This window comes from Glycine max, chromosome 2 (assembly GCF_000004515.6).
Source record: "Glycine max cultivar Williams 82 chromosome 2, Glycine_max_v4.0, whole genome shotgun sequence".
Taxonomy (NCBI): domain Eukaryota; kingdom Viridiplantae; phylum Streptophyta; class Magnoliopsida; order Fabales; family Fabaceae; genus Glycine; species Glycine max.
Genome location: NC_016089.4, coordinates 44,941,361 through 44,967,740, shown reverse-complemented (window position 1 = coordinate 44,967,740; position 26,380 = coordinate 44,941,361). Strand labels below are relative to the sequence as shown.

The 26,380-nt window shown below is 33.0% G+C and overlaps 4 protein-coding genes across 4 annotated transcripts; 1 reads left to right on the top strand and 3 right to left on the bottom strand.

The window, feature by feature from the left end:
• The first annotated feature begins 2,614 nt into the window (after positions 1 to 2,614).
• On the top strand, positions 2,615 to 6,305 carry MS4 (PHD-finger protein MS4). Its single transcript, XM_003518321.5, has 3 exons — positions 2,615 to 3,119; positions 3,992 to 4,235; positions 4,342 to 6,305. Exons 1-3 carry the CDS (start codon positions 2,822 to 2,824, stop codon positions 5,921 to 5,923), a joined length of 2,124 nt encoding a protein of 707 aa, XP_003518369.1. The 5' UTR covers positions 2,615 to 2,821; the 3' UTR covers positions 5,924 to 6,305.
• Positions 6,306 to 8,516: 2,211 nt separating this feature from the next.
• Positions 8,517 to 10,018, bottom strand: LOC102660256 (uncharacterized protein At3g50808). The gene is made up of 3 exons (XM_014773337.3): positions 9,986 to 10,018; positions 8,809 to 8,955; positions 8,517 to 8,693 (listed from the first exon to the last, which is right to left on the bottom strand). Exons 1-3 carry the CDS (start codon positions 10,016 to 10,018, stop codon positions 8,517 to 8,519), a joined length of 357 nt encoding a protein of 118 aa, XP_014628823.2.
• Positions 10,019 to 14,236: 4,218 nt separating this feature from the next.
• Positions 14,237 to 16,041, bottom strand: LOC100790182 (U-box domain-containing protein 21). Its single transcript, XM_003519276.4, has one exon. The coding sequence runs from the start codon at positions 15,938 to 15,940 to the stop codon at positions 14,489 to 14,491; it is 1,452 nt and encodes a 483-aa protein (XP_003519324.2). The 5' UTR covers positions 15,941 to 16,041; the 3' UTR covers positions 14,237 to 14,488.
• A 5,883-nt stretch (positions 16,042 to 21,924) lies between these two features.
• Positions 21,925 to 25,926, bottom strand: LOC100789646 (receptor protein kinase TMK1). Its single transcript, XM_026126391.2, has 2 exons — positions 23,505 to 25,926; positions 21,925 to 22,806 (listed from the first exon to the last, which is right to left on the bottom strand). The coding sequence occupies exons 1-2, from the start codon at positions 25,792 to 25,794 to the stop codon at positions 22,274 to 22,276; spliced, it is 2,823 nt and encodes a 940-aa protein (XP_025982176.2). The 5' UTR covers positions 25,795 to 25,926; the 3' UTR covers positions 21,925 to 22,273.
• Positions 25,927 to 26,380: the final 454 nt, after the last annotated feature.

The window sequence follows — 26,380 nt, the reverse complement described above, 5'->3', positions numbered from 1 at the left end:
GATCCTAGATTTTGGAAGTTGTTGTGTGTGTGGATGAATAATTGATTGATAAGCCTGAGAGAAAAGTTAATTATGGACACAAATGCCCCACCAAGTCATGGTCCAGTCTCATCTCAGGAAGACAGGAACAAACTAAGGTTAAGAAAATCAAATCAGTGTCCTCAACATTGGTAAGTGATAAGTAGTATTGTACAGCCAGCTGAGCTAACATTGGTTGTCTGAAGTTACCTGTGATTGGTTTAGATTTAGTAATGAGTGGTTTATGAGTTTGCGCTTTATCATCACCATTAATAATATAGATTCAGAGGAGATATAAGGTTGGTTCGCTGGTTGGAAAAGGGTGAAGGGAGAAGTGAGAGGAAAGAAATCGTGCATTCGAATCCTTCTAACTGATATTTTTAACAAAACTAACGAACTATCATTTACCGATAAAAAAAAGAATATAGATTCAGAATAACAATTTTTTTGTCAGTTTTAATTTAACCCATTTTTTCTCTGTGAAACTCTCACTTGTTTCTGAATTTCAACACTTGTAGCAGCCGCCACCTGTCAGTACCAATTTTTCTTGTATATAAAAGTCAACAAACCTAAAAATCAGCTACTAATACAATACAAGCAGCACTCAGACAACACAACAATCAATAAAGGTTTACATATAGTGGCCAAACTTATGGCTAACGGAAATTTCTACCCAAAATTTTAAAAAGTCTAACAACATTATCAGAACATTTTACTACCTCCAAAACTTTAATCCAAGACCCCCTTAACATATACGTTGAATTTGTCGAAAGTGCTTTTGGGATGCCACATTAGCAGTGATTGATACATCTTCTTTCTTCTTGGGCAACTCATTTTCTTCGGAAGACGTTGCTGTGTTGAAGTGTGTTTGAGAAGCAGTGACAGCAACAAAAAGTTCCATAAAGCAGCTCAAAAGAGGCAAGCTTGAGCACACAAGTACTCCAATTCTGATGATACTCATGGCTAATTTGCTCAGCCAAGTTTTAGTTCAAGTTTTTCTGGTGCCAAATTTATAGTGGTGGTGGGAGAGTCTTAATGAAAAGTCTTCAACGTGCTAAGCAAAGTTAGAGAAAAAAAGGAAGAATCCTCGTGCTTGCCTCTACTCTAGTCTAGAGTCACTGAATCCCTTTGATCATTAGGATAAAGTCAACAAGACTTACAAGAGTCATGGTTTTGATTTGAGCTAAAATAATTTCCATGTGGCAAGAAATTTCTTTCATGGAGCCTTGGAAAGCAAGAAATTTCTTCCTAACGTTGTTTGAACACTAGCACGGTCCCATACACACATATTAAAATAATTCATTCTCTAGAAGCAAGCAGAAACTCAAAATTTTAAATGATTATTTCGTGGGAAGTTTGAAATTTTCACAAGTTCATGCGATAAGAAAACATTTAATTAAGGTATTTATCTCTAATGACAGATTCAAGAGGGAGACAGCTTGTCAAATGAACAGTTATTTGATGCAAGTCTCTTTCATTGCCCGAATTATTTGTGATGATATTGACAGAAAATGCAGAACTTTTTTTGGGCATCATCTATTCATCTTTTGGCCAAAAAAATTGTCAATCTAATTCTGTGGATCAGTGGATGGTCTTGGAATTAGGCAAGCTAGATAGAGACACGAATTCAGCTTTTCTTGTGTGAAAGTTGATGGAAGTTACTAACTCAACCAAATGCTCTTTGGATTTCCATTGTCAAAGCCACAGAAAGAGTGTGCTTGATTAAAGCGTGAGTTTGGTTGATTTATTGAAAAAATACTACACAAAATTATTTGTTTTATGTTGGTTTTAGAAATTATTATACAAAAAAATAAAATGAAAAAAATGAAAAAAATTTAAATATTCATTACTGCTCAAATTATGGAACAAATTTTTATCTCATGAGTCATCATGAAACAATTTTTTATCTCATGAAGTGCATATGCTGGAGTTGGTTCCCGTGGGTTGTTGTATTTTGCTTAATATGGATTGTTCCCTGGACTAGTTCATTTGTAGTTTTTGTTTGTTTGGGGCCTTGGGCCATTCTTATCACTAAAACACACACATGCACGCTTACCAACAACTCATTTGATTTCTTATGACAATTTTTTTTCTAATCACGATAATAATACCAAATATTCATAATCAAAAAAGTTAAGATTCAAACCTTATATTATTTAGTTAAGAAATATAGGTCTTTATCATTTGTGTTAATCGGTTATTATTTTTTTTCTTTCATTTAATTTTAAAATATTCATCTCCTTAAAAAAATTCCAATGACCCTAAAGGAGGGTTAGTATACAACTAAAACTAACCAAGTCCCTTTTTTTAAAAAAAAATACATTAATTAAATATCTCTATCTCAGAGGCTGTTTGATTGAGTCAAAAGAGAATAAAAAATAAGTAAAATAAACAGTAAAATTTTATAAAATCCATATTTTTATTCTCAATTTAAATTTTCATTTATTTTTACCTTTATTTTTTTTTCCACTCTACCAAACATGTACTTAGATTTGACCATAAAAGAACTCGAGCAAACAGAAATTCGACCATTCACTTCATTTACTCATTGACTAGTTTCTCACCGTCGATGATAAATCATCAACGCTCCCCGTGATCCCCTCCACCGTTACAAACTTGTGCCCCTACCTACACTAACCCCAAATGCAATTCAACTTTTAAAAGGCGCCAACACTTTAACTGAATCAGTTTGTTCAGTTAAAGCGCTCTCTCTCTCTCTCTGTTCTTCCTCTTCGCACGAAAACACGATGCGACAGAGATCGTAATCGAAGCCAAAACCAATTTTCCATAATCATAATCAACAATGTCTTTCGCTCTCATCGAAGCCTGCAAGAAGCGTAAACGGTTGCCGAAGTTTTTCAGGTTCAACTCGTTCGGCGACCCTGGTGTTGTTCCAATTGCACGTTCGGGTCCCTTCCGCGATAACGTTCGCGTTTTCCTTCAAGAAGCTGGCGATCTCGAAGACTACACTGTCTCCGGGAACCCCCTCTGGTGCATTCTTCTCATCCACGACAACTCGTACGCTATGGCTCCTCTTTACACCATCGAAGAACACGTCGACCACTCTTCGCACCCCTTCTGCGATCACTGCCGCTGCGTAGGTTCGTTTCCGAATTTCGCCTTCTTGGGTTTGGTTTGATTGTTGATTCTTGAAATGGGGTTGCTTCAAGTTTGGGTTTTTTGCTTGATTTTTGAAATGGGTCTGAATAATGTGATTGCGTTTTGTTGCTTGTTTCTGAAAAGGTTTTTTTTTTACGTGTTTTGTGGTTTTATTTTCGTCCTGATTGAGTTAATCTGTTTCGGGTATTTTGATACGGGTGATGATGTGGGCTGTTTCCAATTTTGGATTTTTTTCTATAGTAGGGTATTGTTGAGAAGGGTTGCTTAGTGGTTTGGGTTGTTTGAGAAAATGTGTATTTTAATTTTTGTTTATCATTTTGAATTACAAAACGGATACTTTTTTTTATTTAAGTTATGGTTTTTGAAGAGTTTGAAAAGGAAAAATACTTTTCATTGATTTCTGATTATAGACTATAGAGACTTTTGAAAATAGAAAGAATGAGAAAAAATGTGACATTTTTGTGATTGGAAATGAAAACAGAAGCATTTTCTTCTGACAAGTTTTCCAAAAATGGCTGTGGAGTATAGTATAGGGACTAGGGTTATCATTGATACTGATAATGATACCAATATGCGGCTTTGTTTGGTTAAAAGTTTGTAAAGGAAAAAACACTTCCCATTGATCATATTATTGTTTGGTATACAGACTTTTGAAAATAGAAACAGTGAATACATGAATTCTATGATTAGAAATGAAAACAGAAACATTTTTTTATGACTAGTATTCCAAAAATGTTGATTTATTATGAAAAGGGTTGGTAGGAAGTTTGATGATTTTGAATTTTGGATAATGGGTTTTAGAACTACTGATGTCGATATTAATATTTGACTTTGTTTGGTCAATAATTGATAGGTTGGAGTGGACATTTTGTATCAAAGAGAAGGTATCATTTTATAATCCCCATGGACAATGGGTGGCATAAACCCTTAGATGAAGATTCAATAGACAATGAGAAGCATCTGCTGCATGGAGTGATTCATTGCAATGGGTATGGTCATTTGCTTTGTGTCAATGGCATTGAAGAAGGCTCCAAGGTTCTTAGTGGCAGAGAGATCATGGATCTTTGGGATAGGATATGCACAAACCTCCGAGTGAGGTAATGAACAACCTAACATTCATCTCTTTATTCTAGTTGTGTTACATTAATTTCTTAAACATTCAAGGATCAATGTTTTTATTTGGATACTGGATTTGTATGGCAGGAAGATTGCAGTGGAAGATGTTTCTTGTAAGAGGTCTATGGATCTTCGCTTACTTCATGGAGTTGCTTATGGACACTCCTGGTTTGGTAGGTGGGGTTATAGGTTTTGCCGTGGAAGCTTTGGAGTGACAGAGCGAGAATACAATGAAGCAATGACAACGCTTGGTTCCTTGGGGCTTGACGTGATTGTAAAAGATTTGAGCAAGACAAAGACAAAGTACAAGGCAGAAATCAAGCAAATTATTCGGTGCTATAGAGATATGAGTGAGACTCATATTATCTCACTCAGGGATCTTCTAAGGTTTATGCTCACTGTCAAGTCTTCTCGTGCTCCTGTGCCTAAGATAACAGACACTTATTCTGCTGCTGCTGATTCTACTTCTTCAGCATTAACCTCAAGAAATTCAACCAAACACACACTTCCAAACAGATCAAATTCCATGAAGGATAAATCTGTGAGGTACAAGAAGTTCAGCAATGCAGTGACTAGCATAGATAGCAGGTGGCCCACAAGGAGACTAGAGTTTGCAGCTCAAGTGATTGTGGATGCACTGAAAGAGAACAAGGCTGTGAAACCAGGCTCAGGTGGGATGACAAGGCAAGATGTGAGAGATGCAGCTAGGATACACATTGGTGACACAGGCTTACTCGATTATGTGCTTAAATCACTCAACAATGTGATTGTTGGAAACTATGTTGTTCGTCGCATGGTGAATCCAACAACTAGAATCTTAGAGTACACTATTCATGATCTTGGCAAGGGGTTAAAAGCCCCTGAAGTGGAGACTGAAGTGATGGCTCATGTAGATCAACAAGTAGAAGAGTCATCTTGGAAGCCTGGTAATGATGTATACTGTGATGCATTGTTTTTGTACAAGAATGTGCTATTGAGTTACCCTGATTCAGAAGCAGTGGACACAGCAGTTCAGACAATTCTAGACAGCAGATACTTTGTGAAGGAGTGGCCAGTAAGGGATGAAATAAAGGAGCAGGTATTGACATTCATTTGCCGCTTGCAACCAAATTTTGTGGACAAAAAACATGAGCTGAAAGGTGTAGCATGTGGTGAGATTGTAGTGGTTCCACTGCATGCAACAGTTGGTGACTTGAAGAGAGCTTCAGAGGCTGCTCTGAGGGACACTTACTGCATTGCAGAGAGTCTTATAGTGACAGACATCAAAGAACTCATGGATGTGAGTGATGAGGAAGTATTGTTTGGATTAATCCAGTCTGGTGTGGAACTTTGTGTGAGGGGAATTGCAATTGATTTGTTGACCCCTTTGAAGTATGAGGGTGGATCTGAATCTGACAACTGGAAGGTGAGGTGTGAGTGTGGAGCTCAAGATGATGATGGGGAGAGAATGGTGGCTTGTGACATTTGTGAAGTATGGCAGCACACTCGGTGCTGTGGCATTGATGATTCTGAGACAGTGCCACCACTGTTTGTGTGCACTGGTTGCTGTGACTCAGTACTAGTACCTTCTTCAAGGACTGAATCAACAGTCTTTGGTGTGGATTCTGCCGATTCTTTTCTCATTTCAGAAGACTCTACCCTTTTACTAGGATACGAGTATGGATACTAAAATGCTTGAATACTGCGTTGTAAGATCAATACATACTTGTTTCTGTTTGTTCTTATTTCATTTGTTGATTCTTTTAATATTTTTTCACACCTCTTTTTTTTGAAGTGAGGTGTGTTAACGTCCCTTTTGAGACGTTGGTTTTTTGTTGGTGATTTGAAAGAACAGTTCCCCCTTTTTTTTTTTTTTGATACTTTCAATTCAGTGAAGGAAAAACAATAAGTGGAAGGAATAGTACTTCGTCGTTGGTGTTATAAAGTTTGGTATAGACACATCTCACATATGTATTAAGTATTCGATATTATAGTGGATTTTGATAATGGATTTGTTAATAATATACTGATATCAATTCTCATAAAAAAATATTTTATTTTTATTTTTTTGAATTCTCGAAATTATTAATTATTATTGTAAAAAAGTTACAATGAAAATAAACATCTGATAGATGATAATGGATCCAGTTTAGTTACCCTTACTCCATTTCCCTCTAATTGTGATGAATAAAGCACGTATTTGCAAAACGATACATAGTGCATATCACGTTTATTGATGAGTAAAATAATTGGTTATCATCAGCTTGCATTTTACTACATAACATAACTTATACGTCAACAGCAGTGTTAAAATAGTTTTACACAAAGTGGTGTATGACTAGATCTAGAAAATATTTATTGGATAAAATTTATTTAAATTTATAAAAAATTTATTCTCATTTTTATTTAATGAATATCAATTATTGTTTAGTAATTTTTAATAATTTTAATTAACTAGTGTTTAATGCACGGGCTTACTCATTTTTTTTTACTACTTTGTTTATATAGCCAATAAATTTTTTTTTAAAAAAAGATAATAATATATCTCAAGAAATTAGAAACTATAAAATTTGAAGAAAAAAAAGGGGACTATATAGCACATCGAATTTATTTTTGGAAAAAAGAGATAAGCTATCTCCAACAAATTAAAGACTATAATTTTTTTAAAAAAAATAAGAAAAAATGAATAAGTTATACATAATGTAAAGGATGAAGAAGATAAGGGAATATATATATATATATATATATATATATATATATATATAAACAGTTTTTTTTTAAAACTGTTGGGAATAATTAAAAAAGTATTTGTCATTTTTTCTATAAATTATAATATCAATAGCAACTTATTTTGAATATCTTATAATTAAGCATATTATTCTAAAAAGTAAAATGAAGTTTCAATATCTTTGGTATTAATTTTAAAAAGTAAATTAAAATAAGGAATTGAAATTATCGATGAAAAAGAGAAATCTTAAGATAAATAACTATTAGAAAAAAAAATAGAATCAGATAAATAAGTGAAATGAGGTAGTTACAAAAATATTAGAGAAAGTTGTAGGTGAGTAGTTGCAAAAATTGATAAGATTGATAAAAAAAATTAGAAAAAGTTGCAAAATGAGATGCACATGGTATGTGTAAAGAGAGAGAATTCTAATGAGAGAAGACGTGGGAAAGAGTGAGGAGAGTGGAACAATGAGAGCACATATAAACGAATAGAAAGTTTATTAAAAAAATATGTTGTTAACACTTCTTGACTTCCAATGAGTTTCTCTTGTAGTAAATTATTTTCAATGACAAGAATAATTAAAAGTATTTTTTTGTTTAAAAGTATTTATAAGACTTATAATCAATCTCTAAGATAAGTTCTTTTAAAAAGTAGTTTTCAAGTAAATTTATACAAGTTTTTAAAGATAATTTATACAAGTTAAAAGTTTAAGAAAGATAGAAATAATAGTTAAAAAATGACTTAAAGAAGAATATTGAAAACAATAAATGCAAATGATATAGTTAAAGAAGTATCTGGAAAAAAAATCAACATGAAATTAAAGAAATAGAACAAGAATGTAAAATATTTCACTAAATGAATAGGTTAATTCATTTTGTCTTATTTTCAACTCTTCCTTTAAATGAGGCAGGTTAATTTGCCAACAAAAATAGGTCAAAAAATAAAACTCACTCCCTCTAGGGGTTGTCAAATAATAAAATATCGGGTTGACTTATCTAAATATGCTAAAAAAAATGAATATGATATATTGATCACAACAAAACTATATCTAAGTATCCTCTTAGATTTTCATGCATGACCAAATGTTTATTATCTTCTTCACATCAACTATTTATTTCTAAAATTGTGAAATTTGAAGACTTAAAGGTCATTTCTATCATTTAGACAATTCACACTATGTTTCTTTAAAATGAACGAGTACTTTAACCATCCCTAGCAAACAAAATTGTTAGTGTTAATTATTTATGGTGTTAAGAGTACATGGCATGTCCTAAATGCCAAAAGTTTTTTTTTTGTTTCAACCACAAAATCTCTCCTTCCCGACAAAAAAAATACCAATAAAAGATCAATAAGGTCAAATATGATATAAAACCTGATGTAGTAGTGTCATGATAATAAAGAAGTACAAGCCACAAAATACCAAAATTCATAATATTTAAGAATTTCATCACAATATATAGCTGATAGGTTCACCGTCTAGGTCAATAAACTTTAAGATGTAATTTCTTCCAATATTTCATATTCAAATTGAGGATATGCAACCTACTTGAGGTTCTTAGAAGAAGGGAGCTCTATGGGGTATTCCCTTTCTTTTCCTTTCTCGTAGCTTTTGGGGTTCAGGAGTTTCCTCCTGCTTTTCTTGAGAAGGAGGAAGAGGAGGAGGAGGAGGAGGAGTCTGGATAGAAATGAAAGGAGGAACTGAATCATCAAGCTTACTTAAAACAGCTTTGACCTGAAAGTTCACATGTAAATAAGTAAGAAATTACAACTATATAATTCACTTTAATAGCAAGAATGTCATCATGGAGAATAATAAATGGTTGTGGCTTTCAAATTGTTGTCATCACCTTGCAAGAAATAGAGCAATAGCGATATAAATCGGGTTCAGTCAATTTTCTATTGCAAATATTGCATGATGCCTCATTATTTGTTGTTGAACCGGAATGCGGGAGAGGATTCAGAGAAATAACTAGTCTCTTGTTGCATTTGTAAGGCTACAACAAAAAAAGGAACCAAATTCACACACATGGTTTAGATTTTGTTTAAGGTTATTCAAATATATAAGGCCATCATTTAAATTATATAAGCATCCGAGATTGCAGTAATGGTTGTTGAGAGGGGAGATATAATGTCATTTAGAAAGTTAGTTAATGTTAGACTAATTAACAGTAAAGAATGCAAGATGTTGCAATAGTTATTCAAAAATAATTTTTGTATATGTGATCCAAACATGTATTTTGTGATGCCAACTAAACTAACTTTTTTTTAGCTAATATGCCATGGAAGAAAAAATGATAACGAAAAAAAAATGAGGTAACCATGACATAAAATACTAAACACAGGAAAATAGTAGGTAAATAGCACACAATTAATTAGTTGTTTAAATTACAACTGAATGGAATGAAACATGATACAATAATGTATTCAGTTCCATTTAAACTTTATACTTTTCTCTCCCTCTTATTTAAGGAGTAAGGGATGGAAGGGTGTTTTCATTCTCATATTTATCAAATGTTCATTTTATTCATTTCTTTACCTACTTTTCATATTCCATTGTAAAATATCTAAAACAACATAACATTATTTTTTTTTCTATCTCATTTTGCTCAATTACACTCATCATTAGATATCTAAATATGACATTTAGTGATTGTCCAACATTGTATGTAATGGCTTTTCATGCCACGGCAACATTGATACAAGTTTACAACTTGTTGATAATCACAGTTATTTCTGAAGTCAAATAACATAATTTAACGAAATTTATTTTAGAGCTAGCACTAAAAATAATCACTTAAGCTAAAGTTTGGCAAGGAATAATAGTATGGAAGAGTATCATTTACAACACAATTAATATAAAAAAGAATAATGCATTCAAATCAATTTTCATTGTACTTGTAACATGATTTATTGTTGCATTTCACAAGATAAACAATCCAGATTCAAAGTCATAAGAGATAATGTGTTAGGAATGTTAAATATACATAAAATATTTAGTCTGAATAATAATATATCATATCATACCTGAATTTGTGAGGTGTCAATATATTTTTCCATGGTTGTAAGGGAGACAACATCCTTGTAAACATGCCTATAGATTTTAAGTATCTTGTGATGGCGATGAGGAGGCAACGTTACACAATATTGGCAAACTGACAAATTACAATTTATACAATATTTATTTAACTCATTCCTACGAAATGGATGAGATGGACATGAGTCAAAGAACGTTTTTTTCAGAAAAGCCTCAAGCCACCTTGGCTTGTGGATTTTACGTTGTGCCACTTGTTCATCCTACAAGGTAAAGCATGAAAAAAAATTATATCGAAAGTTACCAAAAAAAAATTGAAATCAATGTTTATTTCATCATTGAGAGAGAGAGGTAAGACATTCATTTCTTAATAATTAATTTTTATTTATTAATTATATTTAATACATAATAAATTTATCATATTTAATAAATACAATATTTAATAATATTATTAATGTTAACTATATATTATATTCAATAAATACAATAATTAATACTTTGTAAGAAGAAGTCTATTTTAAAATTTGTTTTATAAGCTAATTAATTTTTTAAATAACCATAGAAATAATAATTATTCCAATATTTTTGTGTGTTTAATGAATAATTTTTATTTGATAATATATTTTTAATATATGTAAATTTATATTAGGAGTCATTTATTCAATAATATTTTAAATTTTAATTATATTATATTTAATAAATACCATTCAAGAAAAAAATTAACGTGTTATAGATGAGAAATATCCACCACTTTATTTTAAATAATTTTTTTATTACATTCATAAGACTTACCCAAGATCTTATATAAGGTGCGAGTTTAGTTTTAAATGAACAATGTAATTATACAAATATATATATATATATATATATGGATAGATAAATATAAATATGACAAATTACTAACATATAATTAGAGAAGCTTAATTGAACGTAAAAAAAAAGTTTAATTGAAATATTTCTTGCTATGATTGAGAGTGTACCTCATTTCAATGTAACAAAAAATTGTAATCAACGTTAAACAGCCTAAAACTTGTATAATTTCCTAAGTAACTCTTGACCTGTAAGCGTATAAATTCAAGAAACCAAATCTTCAATAAATTGGTTATTGCATGTTGTTTTTTTGGCCTAATATTAATCCAATTGCATTTATAACACTAAAATAGGATCCATATCATTCTCATCTCTTTATAGTTCTCAGGCATCAGATTGTACTCTGTAAATTCTTAATAAACAGAACTAAGCATGAAAAATGAATTTCATAAACGAGTTTATCGTTATCAAAATAACAAAAAAAAAATCACAATATTCCATTCACAATTTTTTTCGTGAAAGGGAATATGCAAAGAGAATAACTAGACCAAAGAGAAATTAAGTACTTGCTATGTACTACTCAATTTAACATGTAGAAGGTATACAAAAAAAAAATGTTTTTGGGCGCATACCTTGTTCACTTTTCTGGAGGAAGAGGCACTCATCATTTCCTTTCTTGCAAACTAAAATGCAAAATTAGATTAAAGTTTCAGAATGAAAATATGTTTAAGGAGGAATTTCATATTCAATTGTATGAATTAGACTAATAGCAAAGAAGCAAACGGAAGAAAGAACTACCCGAGGAAGCAACTGTTCTGATATGATGATTCCTTATTGAACCAAAATGAGTTCAAACACTTAGTGAAGAAAGACAAATAAAGCCAGCAAGGACAGCGGATGAAACGGAAGCGTTTTGTGTTCAACTTGTTTTTCTTATTAAAAGAATGTATGACAAGTATTTATGTGAGAATCGCATTAGAGCATTTATAATATATAATTGTTTAAATAAATTGTTTATCTAAAATTTGTGAGTCCAATCATATTACTTAGATTTTAAAAATTTACATAAAAATTTACTCAAATACTAAAATTATTAGAGTAAGTATTTAATTTGAGTCACATTAATTTTTATAATTAAAAAATAATTATTTAATTGATAAAAATAAATTAAGCAATATTAATTTATATAAGCAACTTACTTAAATGACACTTTGTCAAATTATCTACTCCAATAGTAAAAATTTATTAAATAACATTGCTTAATTTTAAGCAAATCATAAAAAAGCCACGTTAAAAATGCTTTATTCAATTTCATGACCCAAAAGAAATTGTCATCAGTGGATTTCCATTTCATCTTTAAGGCTTTAACTCCTAATTACTATCCTTCCTTAGAAAGACATTAATTTTTTTTTTGGTATTGAAAGACATTAATTTTCAAATACAGAAGAATCCATTTTACAGATGTAAATATTTATTAAGATAGAGAATACAAAGATAAAAAAAAAATTACACATTTGAATGTAACTGCCAAATTTGACAATTGACAAAAACACCTTGGACTCATGATGATTTTTCAACAAATTCAACCTTGTCAGATAAAAGGAACAGAAAGAATGCATTATTTATTCAAAATGAGTCTTGCTAACCTTCGAACACTAATAAAGAATTAAAAAAATATTTATTGCAAAATTATAGAACACAAAAAATCATAAATAATAAAATTTTACCCACCTAAAAAAATTTAGTTTTTTAGTCAATTGAGACACTTGTCATTCAAAATATAACATTCAACTGAAACATTTTTAAACTATCATTGAAACGGTTTTAAGGTTTCTATTTCTAATCATGTTTAAATTGAAGTTTGCAAAATTAAGTTTGAGTTTAAAAAGTATATAGTTTTTTCTTCTTCTTCTTGATGGGCTAGACATTTTTTTATGTAGTCCAAGGCACTGAAAAAGGAAACACTTATATCCTTCTAGTCCAACGAACATAGCCCACTTCACATTCTTCATGCTTGTGTTCATCTAAAAATCTTTTGATTGTTGTGGTTTTCTTTTCTTTTTTCGCTAGTGTCTTTAAATAGTGATTAGACAACAAGCTTATATGGTTGTGGGGTGACATGTGGAGATTTTGGTGCACGAGAGAAATGCACCTGTAGTGATGGAAGAAAAAAAAACACGACTGGAAGTAGGATAGGATGTAAACAATCAACTCAAACTCTTGAAATTTGGATTTGACTTATGAAAAAAAACTGATTATTTAAGTTTTATTTATTTATTTGATGAAGTCTAATAAAAAAACTTAGATTTATATTGTTAAGAAATATTAAGTTATAAATTTTTTTTGTTATATTAAATTTAAATTTGACTTTTTAGTTCATTTGTAACTTAATTATTTTTCTTTTATGAAAAATTTCTTAAATAATTTTTTAATTTATTAATATAATATTTAATATTTATTGAATGCTAGATAATTATCTATTGAGAAAAATAAACTTAGCAAGTGAAATGTGAAATTAATAAAAAAAATGTACTAAATAATTAATTTAACATTTTTAAGAGGTAAAATTGTTTTCACAAACAGAAAATATCATATATATATATAAACTACTCATTCACAAATCTTTAATGTTAATCTTTCCAAACTTGGACTTCATTCATTTAAATAATAAAATTGAATCTTAAAACTTAAATTTACAAACAACTTGAATGAGTGATTAATTAAGAGTCAAATTCGAGTAATTCATGCAAAACTAGTTTCATGCAAAATTTTATTTTAATAGTTTGTATTATTTTTTATCCTTAAAACATTTTAAATAACATTTTTTTTACCGTTAAAAATACTTTTTTAGTTTTCAAAGCGTTGGAATATGTTAAGCTTAAATCGTTGCAAATAATAGTGGTTGCTGGTAACAATCTCACTGGTTCCGTTCCGGAGGAACTTACTACTTTGTCTATGCTTACTGAATTGAATGTTGCAAACAACCGGGCTTTCATGGAAAGGTGCGGAATTTTAGAAGTGATGTACTTGTGAATATAACCGTTAATATTGTGGAAAATGACTCTGAAGCTCGGTCTCCAACGGAAGAGAATGGTGGGAGTTCTTTCCTAGTGGTAGCAACTATGCTTGCTGCGATTGGGTTGTTTGTGCAGAGAGATCGATTGAGAGTTGTCATCAATTTACTATATATTAAGAAATGCTTTAGCAGCTTAATTAGAATAACTTTATTTTCTAAATTTTCTAATAGCCTATATGGATATAAGATGTCTTAGATTAATACATGACACTGATCAATATATTTATTTTGTTTTTTAAAATATATAGTGTATTTATAAATCTGCTTCCATGTATTTTTACTTCGAGTAGCCTTTCAATATGGTGCTTTAATAAATCCTTAATTAATAATCAAAACATACATAACAATCCCCGGTTTGTAATAAACCAAAACATTTTCTTCTATTGTAATTTCTGAATTTGTGAATTACAAGTCCGTGTGTCTCAAATCTAAACCTTCCATGGAAAAAAAAGAATTTCAAAACTTCAATTGAGTGTTAAGAGATACAATTTGTATCCTCCGTATGTGTACGTCTTTGTACAAGAGTATTATATTCTGTTTCTACAGTATGATCAACCTATACAAAAAAAAAGAAGTGAAATCAAATCTCATATCCTATAGCCAGATCAAATTAGAAGGGATTCTTCAAATGCTTGAAATCCAACGAAGAATGATGAACACACTCAGCTTTGCTCCTGCAACTATTCAACAACTTCAACAACTCCGTAGCCTTCTCTTTGGTTCCCTCACCACAACCCACTTGCAACAAAACAAGTAGTTTATGAAACACCCCCATTTGAAGCGCCTCAATCAACACCCCTTCTTCAATATTCTTGTCACAAAGCTTCCAAAGAACCGAAACCGCGAAGCTTGAACACAACTCAGACACCCTCAAGAGCTTCTTAATCACAAGAGGCAAAGTCAAAGCATTAGCCTTTGCCATCTCCACCCCTTGCTTGCAATCACAAACGCTATCCAACACCCCCAAAGCCTTCTCACACACCCCTCTCTCCGCATCAACAAGAACCTCCAACACCACATCAACCAAACCCAATTCCACAAACCTTTGACAAGTCGTCACGCCTCTTTTATTATTAACCAAGTTGAAAATCGTTGACAAACAGGCCTTGGTGGAACCACTCCCAACAGGCTCCTTAATCATGTTAATCAAAGCCTCAAAAACTCCTACACATTTCACCAAAGCCTCAACATGCATCTCCTTAAGAACCAAAGCAGCGTTTTGCCTTGTGGATAATTGTTTACCGTTCATGAACCAAACCATGCAAGAGATAGAACTCGATGACCCCAACACGGATCTACCCTCTTCAGAAAGAGGACGCATCCATACCAAAGCACCCAGAATCTCATCCAACACAACCACGTTCTTCTCAATTAACAACCCACGCGATGAGAAAGAGTTGAAAGCGTTCGCTAGTGCTAAAGCAGCACCGTTAGAAACTATGCATCTCTTATTTCTCTCACTTTCCCTTCCCCACGCTTTAATTTTGCTCACCAACTCCACGCACTTGTTCTCGTCCCCGTGTTGCGCCGCCGACAAGATCCTCGTACACGTGTCAGCAACCTCGTACGGGGTGACGGGGATACGAGGAGTGGGGATCCGTTCGATGCCGTGGGAACGGTGCTCCACGCACCAGTCCTGGATCATCCTACGGATGGCGTGGTTCGGGATCATGTCGAAGGTTGTCAACTCCGTTTTGGTGACCGGGCACGTGCGGTTCCCGGACTCGATCCACTTCTCGATGCTGTCGCGGTCGTAGGTTATGCCCGTGGAAACGGTCACGGGGTCCTTCATCATGTCCAATGTTACCGGGCACCGGAAGTGGGTGGGGATCGCAATGTCTATCTCCAAGTCGCCACCGAAATTTTTCAACTCTTTCCCCTTTCTGGCACGCCGGAACACTCTCCCTTTTGTCCATGACAAAACCATGTTGCTATAGTAATAATAATAGTAAAATTTTCGATTTTTTGTATGTATGCTTGTTGGGTAGAGCTTAGAAGAATTGTATGTGAATGTTATGAAGGAAAGAAAGTGGTGAGTGTTTGGTATTTTATAGTACAACATGCTTTGTGGTACATGGGTCAAAGCTTGAGGTAAGACCGTGAGAGAGAAATAGTTCAAAGAGTTATTTATTTTTTTTTTTGTGTGTGCGTGTGTGTGTTAGGACTTTGGGATTATTGTTTGAACGTTGAAGTTTGAAAGTTGAAAAGTCACTCGGGGTTGGATGATTTTGAAATGGGTTAATTAATTAATTAAAATAAGGAAGTGAAGTAATAGTAGTATAGTTGATGTTGTTGTACCAACAAGACGCGGACGAAGTTGAATGGCGTGGGTTTGGAGCTGACTGAGACTGAGTCAGCAAAGGTCGGTGTGCTGACTTGCATCCCTATCTAAAGTTTGCATTTACAATTTGCAATTGCATCATTTGCATGCATGATCTTTGTTTTTTACTAGTACAATAATACTGTTTTTTTGGCTTTTTTGTTTGCAGTTGTAACATTCCCGTTTTCTTTTTTATACTCCTTAGTCTTTTCTGATTTTGGCATTGGGTAAGTCTACTGGTGCATGCCTATGTGTGTTTAATTTAATTTGTCCCCGCCTTATAGGGAAACATGGCTCGGTGCTTCGTACTTTTAGAAAAAAAATAGAAAAATCTTTTCATTCAACACAAATGAAAGGTGCAGCCAATAGCCATGCCAATATAAAACATGCCTCATTTTACTTTGATTTTACACGTTGCGAATTGATATTTTAAAAAGGCGTGGAAAGAATTATAGTATAAAAACTAGGCAAATTTACAAGTACTATATGAAGTAATCAAGATTTATATCATTATATGACGGGTTTTTATAGTAATTTACAATTACTACCATTTTAATTTCTACAAATGCATTGTGTAGTTTTTGTTACATAAATTATATTGTAGTTAATTTTATTTGAATTTCAAACAATATTATAATTATGACAAAAATATTTTAAATATAATAGATAGAATGTGTTAAAGATTAAAAATAATATAATATTTAATCTGATCATAATAGCATAATTAGAATAAAAATAATTAATTTAATTTAATTTTAAAAATAGTAACTATTATAACTTAAAATAAAATATGGTTTAATTTAAATTTGAATATTAAGATAATAACTCTCATGATGAAAAATTAGATTTGAAAACATTTGTAAAATCATAAAAAAAACTAATATCAGTCTCATAAATTGTGTAGAAATTACTTGTATATAATAAGAGAAGAGAGTTAATATATAAAAAAAAAAATGAATTAGTGGAAGCAAATAAACTTTCAAAGTTAGTATAGTAGAAAAGTAGATATAATAATACAATTACTAAGTAATAATACTTTTCAAAGTTTAATTTTATGATTTAATTTTATATTTGTTTCTTACTTTCTTTGTTGCGAACTTGAGAAATAGGGACACGAATGTTCAAAGAGAATATAGGAAGGTTAGAGAGGCTCGCAAGTCGCAAACTTCAATCAAAGAGATGCTTTAGAAACTTGGCAATGGAGGAACTTTATGAAATAGTAATTTATATATTTCTAAAAAATAAACAAATCCTCATTCTATTAGATAAAAGTATATATGAAATAGAATATGAAAAAACAGTTATAAAATTGATGTAACTGCTCTTTTAAATTATTCATGGAGTCTTATCGACAACTAATATTCTTCCTCGTTCTTCGCTTGGCAGTATTATCCATGTAATTAATTATATTTCTTTTAAAGCATTAATTATTTGTATAGTACAAAATATAGCATAAATGTAAGTTATGTGATGAGTGTCTAATAATGAAAAATTGGATGTTCACGTTGGATAAAATTTAATTCAACTTGAAATATATGGATATTGCCATGCAGAGAAGATGATATATTCTATATTCTTGCTTAGCTGTTGGCTTGTGGTCGCTGATCCAACTGCACACAGCAGTATACGTGGGTTGAACTTTTGACTTCTACCACACTCCCATTACCTACCTTATTGTTCTCATATACGACTACGAGACCTCGTTTTTTGTTCCTGTACCATTCAAATACACACCTTCTTTGAACTTCAAGCTTTGTAGGATTACATTATTTTCTGGGAAAAAAAATGTAAATTATATTAAATTCAAAATGATACAATAATAAACGGGGCATACCCCGCAGTTAAAGAAAATCAAAAGTCTCTCTAATACAAGAAGACCTATGTCAAGGTGCGTTTGTCTATACATAAGAAACTTAATCTTGCTAATAGCATCTATTACAGAAAATTGATAATCTTCAAAAATCAGTTTGTTCCTAGACAGCCAAATGCAGTAGACTGTAATTGCTATAGTCAGACAACTTAATTTTCCTTGAACACCTGATGTGGATCTGCCCCTAATTAAAGAGTCAGTAATGCGTGATAAAGAAGTGAAATAGCTGCGAAAAGGTAGAATTACATTATTATACATATATGGATATGCCAATCCTATTCTAGGTACAGTCTAATAAATATGATCATTTCTTTTGTGTTTTTTTTTCTTCTTTTATTATTTTAATCACATGTATCTTCTGTTATCAAAGATTATTTTACTTTAATTAAATAAAATTATTATAAATGATAAATTTTCTTTTTATGTATTTTATGTAATTACATACACAAGATTCAAATTTAAGATTTTTTTAAAATTAGAACAATTATGTATCATTTAATTCACACACTCGGTGATAAATATAACCATCTCTATATGTAAGTATTTGAATCTTTATTAATCCCTCTGTACTATATCCAGCCTCATTGGTCTCAATAAAATGCTTTAAATGCTTTTAATATTATTTTTAATCATATTAAAATTTCATCTTAGTAGCATATATTAAAATTGGTGATCTCCTAAATGTGGATTTAGTTACATATATTCGAAGAGAAATACAAAACAAACGAAACCCATAACACAATCTATAATATAAGAAAAATAGAATTAAAAGAAAACTAAAAAAACCCTTTTAAGAGAAGTTGATCTTCAAATCTTTAAAATATGAAGTCTTCTCGTGTATTTCCAAAATAACAACATTTTATCCTCATGATGCACTTGAGAAGCTAAGAAAGAGTGTGAGACAATTCAAAAAACGAACAAAGATTATCAAAAGATATCGATAGAGACTTATAATCACCCAATAGTGTCATAACTCGTAAGTCAAGAATGGGTTTCAAATAACCCAAGTTGGACCTAGTCTACGAATTTAGTCCAAATGGCTTGGCATGGCCGTGTCAGAAATAGGCAAAATCGTGTCATTTCTAACAAAACAAATCCATGCAGGCTATTGACATGGTCATGTTAAAGGTTTAATAGCTAAAACACATTTGAAGGCTCAAAAAGGAAGAGGGTGTGTAAGTGCCAAAAGTTTTAATGTGGCTTCACGTGTCAAATGTCCTTGTTTCATGATGTGTCTTTCAAAAAAAAAAAATGCATACTATGTGGAGTTGGGGACACATCAATTGTATCTATCAAAATAATTTTAAACCGAAACGCAAATTTGTTTTATTCATGTGTGTGCTTGGTTAAGTCTTAAAATTCATGATCAACTGAAAAATATGTGTTCCAAGACAAAATAAAAAATAAAATGAGGAAAACTTTTTTAAAATCATCTCTTTCAAGAACAGAACCCAAAACGTTTTTTTTTTTAAATGCTGATTTTTTTCAGATTTAGAATATATATATATATATATATATATATATATATATATATATATATATATATATATATATATATATATATTAAGTAAGGCTAAATTGGTCTGCTAACTTGATATAAGGCTGAGCCAGCCCATTTTGGCTCTCTGGTCCGTTGGGCTGGGCCTGGCGACTCATTTTGTAATTCTATTGTTTTATAAGCTTTCACACATGATTACATAAATACTTATGTTATATTACAAGATAAATTTAAATACGTTGCAAATAAGTCTTTCACAACATGTCTAAAGAAAAGGCCTTTCAAAACAAAAGCCTAATGCTTCTTACCATAAGATCTTTTTTAGAAGAAAAAAAGTGTTCAAAATTATCTTCATTTAAAAAAAAATCATTTTTTTATCGTCAAAATAAAATGTTTTGTACAAACCAAAATATACGTGCATTCTACGATTTGATTATCGGGGCAAATAATTTTTTACACAGAAATAAACTGCGCATGCTTTCATACATAAAAATATATTAAAGTTTCTTAACTTATTTGATTGTTGAAGCAAATTTTAAATGACACATACAAAAATTCAATTAAAATGTATTTATTGCAAAAAAAAAAAATGATAAAGGCGGGGTTCTTTAAAGGGTAATTGCTAAAATTAGTTCTAATTCAAAATAGGGAGCAGATAAAATAAAATACTCAAATAATTAAGAACGATGATTTTTCTCTTTTAATTTCTGTTTGAAAATTTATGGAACTGTGGACTACAAACTCAAATCTAAAGTTACCAAAATTACAATCAGTGCTTAACAACAAAATTAAAATTTTATATTAAATTTAAAGAAATTGGTCCAAGACTTAAGATGTATTAATTCATTGGCTTGATTATATCAGGTTGAAACTTAAAAACTTAATGAATGATAAATGCTTATTCTCATACGAAATGTTTCGGTGAGACGAGTAAACGTAGATGAATTTAGTTGTCACTGCAAGTATTGTTGACTGGGTGTTGCGCCATGATTTGCTCAATGTCAATTTGTTCGTTCAGATATTCTGTATATTTGTGTCTTTTGTCAACTTTTGTTAGTATCAGCATCTAAAAATAATTTTAAGTAATTTAAAGTAAACATTTCTACTGAAAAAACATTCAATACATAAAATAAATAAATATTTTTAATTTCTTTTTACTTTTAAACTCTTAAAGTTAATTTTAACGACTTATGTAAACAAAATTTTTATTTAACATCCTACTTGTCACCTTTACCCCTACCGTTAAACTTTAAACCACTCCCAAGGTCCTATGATTTTTTTTTGTCATATTGTTTTATTATATTATATCATGCATATTAATTTATTTCACGATCAAAATTTCTTGTAATGGGATGTTCATTTCTCTTATAAATATAGTATTGGATAAAAAAAATTATTGTTTTATGTAAATAAATAATCATGTATCTTGTTACATTAAATGTAACTACATACATGTGTCGTATCTTGCATCTTACATTAGTGTGTTAAAGTAAATTTTAAATAAAGTTAAAGTTGATATAATACTACATATAGTTACTTATTTATATAAACTACTACTAATAAATAATTTATTACACTAAATATTACACGGAATTTAGTATAGATGAGTCAAACTCTCTCTCCCTCTCTCTTTCACCAAAAGAGAAGATAATGCAGTGACTGACGGCATAGTTGGTTTGGCTCATAGTAAACCTCTTCTCCTTTGGTGTAATGCTTTGTTGACATTTTTGGTGTTTCTTTATCTTGTTGTGTATCCTAACTTAAAATTAAGAGGTGAGGATAGACTTTATTTATGAAATTATCTTTTGTTGACTGATAAAAGGGGACCTTTCATTTTGTTTATGTTTTCTCCTCCTTTTTTTATTTCTTTCTAATGTGAAAGCTTAACTAATAAGAAACAATAAAGTGATTTGTGGAAGCCAGTTGGAAAGTTTGACAGACACACACAGGACACAGGTTTTAATCTTTTGGCTTAACTTGCACTTGCCTTTTGCCACACTGTCACCATTTCATTCGAGGCAACCCCAGCAGCAGCAAATAATATTTGGTTTTTTCTCTCTTTCTTTAACTACTTCCTCACCTGTCTATTTTGTCCATTTCACAAATCCATATTCATCCAAAACTTACTTCATAAACGCCAGAGTCCCTGCAACATCCATATGACAACAACCTTGTGGCGTGTAGCTATAAAGTTGTATTCTCTCATAATTTTGAAATCCCCATCGCATAAAATGAAACAAATTTAAGTTGTGGATTTTCAAATTGGTGCCAGTTGTTGTATTGATCCTCTTGTGTCATTTGCAATCTACATGCACTTTAATACAACTTGCAACCAAATTGGTTCGACAAGTGTTAATGTAATTAAAGCAAAACTAATCACACTACAAGCTAAAGCTACAAACTGGAAGTTCAATAGTGATATTTGATTTACACATCTCAAAATTAACTCAAAAGGGGGAAACATGAATGTGAGATGATGAAAAATACATCCTCAGCTGAGAATCTCTTCCCAGCTTGTCAGCAAAAATCCTTAATAAGTGCTAAAGAAGGTGTGAAATTAATCATGGAGGAGATGTGGAGAACTACACCATGAAAAAAGATATAAAAAAAAAAAAGTTCACAAAAGAAAAGCCAGCTAGAAGCAAGGACTGAAGAATAAACATGCACACTAAAGAAACACCTTAGAATTATTTACAACCAAGCATGATCACCTACCATCTGCTGATGTGAAAGAATCAGCAAATCCGTAAGGGCGAGTAGGTATACTTGTCTGTGTGTTATCCAAGCTTGGAAGTAGCGAAGACGAAGAAGATGACTCCATTTGGCTTCTACCTTCGTAAGCTTGCCACTTCTTTAGTGCTTGTGGTAGGGACATGTCAAGGTCAATGCCATATATATCTTCAGAATTCTGATCAGATGGTTTCCAGAGTTCCACAAGAGAAGAAAGCACGTTGACAGCATGACCCATGTCAGGCCTTTGATATGGCTCCCTCGCACAGCAGTGGCCGGCTAACTCTGCTACTGTGTGAATGCTAGCAAGCGTTTCCTCATTGAGCTCCATGGCGGAGTCTATGGCCTTGCGGAATGAGTCCTTATTTATGGACATTTTGCGGAACCATGTTACAAGGTGCATGCTATCCTCGGGTTGAGTCTCATCAAGTGCTTTCCTTCCTGTCATGAGCTCCATCAATATTACCCCAAAGCTGAACACATCAACTTTAGTTGTCACACGGCCAGTAACTGCAATCAGATAGCCATTTGCATGGCAGAGTTAGAGATGTATGCCCAATAGTCAATGAACATCCAACAAAGATTAAACACAAGCATTCAGAATTTTTATGCCACCATGCAAAGAAATCAGGTTACAAACATCAAGTCAATCCAAATACTCCATGTCATCAAGACAAGATAAATCCCAAGGGGAAATTAACATTCTGAAAGCAAGCTAACAAATTAATGTATTAGAAGCAATAAACATGAATAAAATGGATGCAGCGGTTACATTCTTGAGTCTTGACTTTCGAGTACAGGATGAGTTTGTAAATAGTAATAAATGGTTTTACTTGACTTCCAAGCAACAGTTCCAAGTTGTTAGAAAATAGCTCTTTCTCCTATCTCTTCATCAGTAAATTAGTCAAATCTTGGCACATTTGGTTAGAAAGTAGATAAGAGAAAAATTTGTCTTATTAGCTTCCTAAGAAGAAATGATTGTCTCCAGTTGCTTTTAAAGTATCATGGATCCTAGCAGGCAATAAATATGCAAATCAAACTAGATTTTACTATGGTATATTTTTCCCAGGGAATCTAGGACACTAAGCCATTGACTTAAAATATATTATCTTATTATTCCTACTGTTTATTTGGAAAAACTAACTAAAAACGGCATTATCTCAAAAAGACATAGTGCAGTGAAGGGAAGTTAAAAAACTAACAGATACCTGCATACTCTGGCGCCAAATATCCAAAAGTTCCTGCAATTCTTGTTTCTATAGAGGCTTTTCCTTCTGGAGCAAGACGGACAAGACCAAAATCTGCAACCTTTGCCCTCATATCATCTCCAAGGAGAATGTTTGAAGGTTTTAAATCCCTATGTATGAAGCTTTGATGGGCCAAGCTATGCAGGTACTCAACACCCCTTGCCACATCCAAGGCAATTGTCAATCTTCTATTCCACTCCAGTGGTTCTAGTCCTTCCTCTGGCCAATTAAAAAGATGGCTACTCAACGTTCCCTGAGGCATGTACTCGTACACAAGAAGCTTCTCATTCCCATCCAAGCAGTAACCAAGAAGGGCAACAAGATGCCGGTGGCGAACCTTAGTCAAAACAGCAATTTCGGACTTGAATTCTGTCGCACCCTTCCCAGCTATTGCCCCACACTCCATTCTTTTCACCGCAATTCTTGTACCATCATGGAGTTCACCTCTATAAACCGTTCCAAAACCTCCTTGTCCCAGAACATTCTTCTCACTGAAATTGTCGGTGACGTTCTTCAGAACTTGTATGGAAATGACCATATTTCCTGCTTCAACCATTTGAATATCACTTGCCTCACTGCCAGGCATGGTTCGCGTTTCACTGGCAGCACCAACGTTGACACTTGAACCAGCTACGGTTATCTTTACACTCTCATTATCGGATCCTGAATGCCTAGGATGAATAACAAGGGCATTTGGGCTCTGGACCCTGCTCAGCTTCTTTTGCTTCATCCTAAACAAGCAGAAAACCAAGAAACCAATCATTGAAACCACAAACACAGCCCCAATCACTGAAAACACAATTACTCCCACACGGGAAGAAGACTTTTTGCCACCATTTCCTGGACCCCCGCCACTTTCTCCCTTGGCATTGGGAGCCATTGGAGACACCGGACCCTGCGGGGATAAACTACTCTTATCCTTCCCTATATCAATGTTACCACTTGTACTCACAACTACATTTTTCCTAAAACTTGGCACCTTTCCATAAAGCTGATTATTCGCAACATTCAATTGAGTAAGCGCAGGTAAAGTAGCAAGCTCCTCCGGAATCGAACCAGTGAGATTGTTATCAGCTAACATTATCCTTTGCAAGGATTTAAGTTTAGCAAAGTCAGGCGATATCACACCACTAAGTCCCATCTTCTGAAAATTAACAACCGTTATATTCCCATTGCTACATGTAATCCCAATCCAATCACCACAGGGATCATTTCCCTTCCAACTCTCAGCAAACCTTTGAGGATACCCCATAACCCCAGCAACAGAAAGAAGAACATCCACCCTGGGATCACAATCACCCGGACTCGGCAAGCAAAAACTATTCGAATCCTTAATATTATCCACCACAACCCCATCAGCAAACACCGGCATTGGACCCTGAAACAAATTATTAGTCAAGTTCACAACTTTAAGCGTCTTGAGACCCACCAATAAAGTCGAAACAGGACCAGTGAACCTGTTATCCCTCAAATTCAAATCACGCAAGCTCTTCAGCGCGGACAAATCAGGCAAGGGACCCGTGAAAGCATTAGATTGCAACCAAACTTGGGTCAAGAAAGTCATGTTCTGCAGAACCTCAACACTCCCACCGAGCTTGTTAACACTCTTCTGTCCATTCACCCACAGAGACTGAATCTGCGACCCAGAGAAACTCAACGGAAAAGTTCCCTCGAGGCTGTTCATAGCCAAGTGCAAAAGCGTCAACCCGGGGAAAACATCAGAGCTGAAGAAGTCCGGCATGGTGCCTCTGACGTTGGCCGAGTTGGCAGAGAAGTTCTGAAGCCCGGAAGCGTTTCGGAGACTCTGAGGAATCTCCCATGGCTCAAACGGGTTGTTGTCTATCTCCACTGCCTGGAGCTGCGACATGCCGGAGAAGAAGTCGGCGGGGACGGCGGAGAAGCGGTTGTTGCTGGCCACGAAGACGCGGAGGCTGCTTAAGCCGTTGAGGGAAGGTAGTGGGCCCGAGATGTTGTTGTATTGGAGCTCCAAGTGTTCTAACTGGGTGAGCTTCTGGAGGGTTGTTGGGAGGGTGCCTTGGAGGTTGAGGCGCCCGATTTGGATCCGGGTGACCCGTTTGTTGTCGGAGCATCTGACGCGGGCCCACTTGCACGGGTCCGGGTCGGACCAGCCCGGCGGATTGAGGCTGTTCTTGAGAGCCAGCATAACAGAAGCATCATCATCTTCTTGAGAGCTTGCCAAGAGAGTCATCATGGTGAAGACACCAATGGCCAACAAGGCTAAAGGTTTCATCTTTCTTGTATTAGCTAGTTTCAGAGAGAGAAAGAGGGGGGGTGTAAACTGTAATGTGGTGGAATAAGTAAGTAAGGTGGTGGTGGAGATGGGGAGTACATAGAAATTAGAAAACAAAAGTGTTGGGGTTGGGAGAAGAGAAGGGAGAAGTGCACATGGGAAGTGGGGCCCAGGTATCTGCCTGTCATGACCACTGCTGATGAGGAGAGATTGAGAGAGGCTGTACTGTCATCAGTGGGTGTGATTCTGGTGCATGGGCCCTCTTCATTTCATTTTCATCATAATATATAAATAAATAATAATTCTCAGATTGAAAAAAAAAAATAGTGTATAAATAATTGAAAAGCATAGTTTGAAGTAATGAATCGTATGATTGTTCGAATATAGGTACCGGGGATAAATGGCAATTGGCATCTGTAGGAAATATTTTTTTAGAAAAAAAAAAAAATATATATATATATATATATATATAACTGTTAGGAAGTTAATAAAAAAAGAGAAAAATGTTTTCATAAAATAGTGTACAAATAATCAAAAAACAGAGTTTGAACTTTCAAGTTATAATTATCGGAATATATGTGCTAGG

Bases quoted from the DNA above. Each gene is read 5' to 3' on its own strand.
- LOC102660256 (XM_014773337.3), bottom strand. From the start codon at position 10,018: ATGGAAAAATATATTGACACCTCACAAATTCAG. The intron at 8,956-9,985 runs GTATGATATGAT...TTTTTGTTGTAG, and splicing joins TTGACACCTCACAAATTCAG to CCTTACAAATGCAACAAGAG. The intron at 8,694-8,808 runs GTGATGACAACA...GTGAACTTTCAG, and splicing joins ATTGCTCTATTTCTTGCAAG to GTCAAAGCTGTTTTAAGTAA.
- LOC100789646 (XM_026126391.2), bottom strand. From the start codon at position 25,794: ATGAAACCTTTAGCCTTGTTGGCCATTGGTGTCTTCACCATGATGACT. The intron at 22,807-23,504 runs GTATCTGTTAGT...ATCTGATTGCAG, and splicing joins TTTGGCGCCAGAGTATGCAG to TTACTGGCCGTGTGACAACT.
- MS4 (XM_003518321.5), top strand. From the start codon at position 2,822: ATGTCTTTCGCTCTCATCGAAGCCTGCAAGAAGCGTAAACGGTTGCCG. The intron at 3,120-3,991 runs GTTCGTTTCCGA...AATAATTGATAG, and splicing joins CGATCACTGCCGCTGCGTAG to GTTGGAGTGGACATTTTGTA. The intron at 4,236-4,341 runs GTAATGAACAAC...TTTGTATGGCAG, and splicing joins TGCACAAACCTCCGAGTGAG to GAAGATTGCAGTGGAAGATG.
- LOC100790182 (XM_003519276.4), bottom strand. From the start codon at position 15,940: ATGTTGTACTATAAAATACCAAACACTCACCACTTTCTTTCCTTCATA.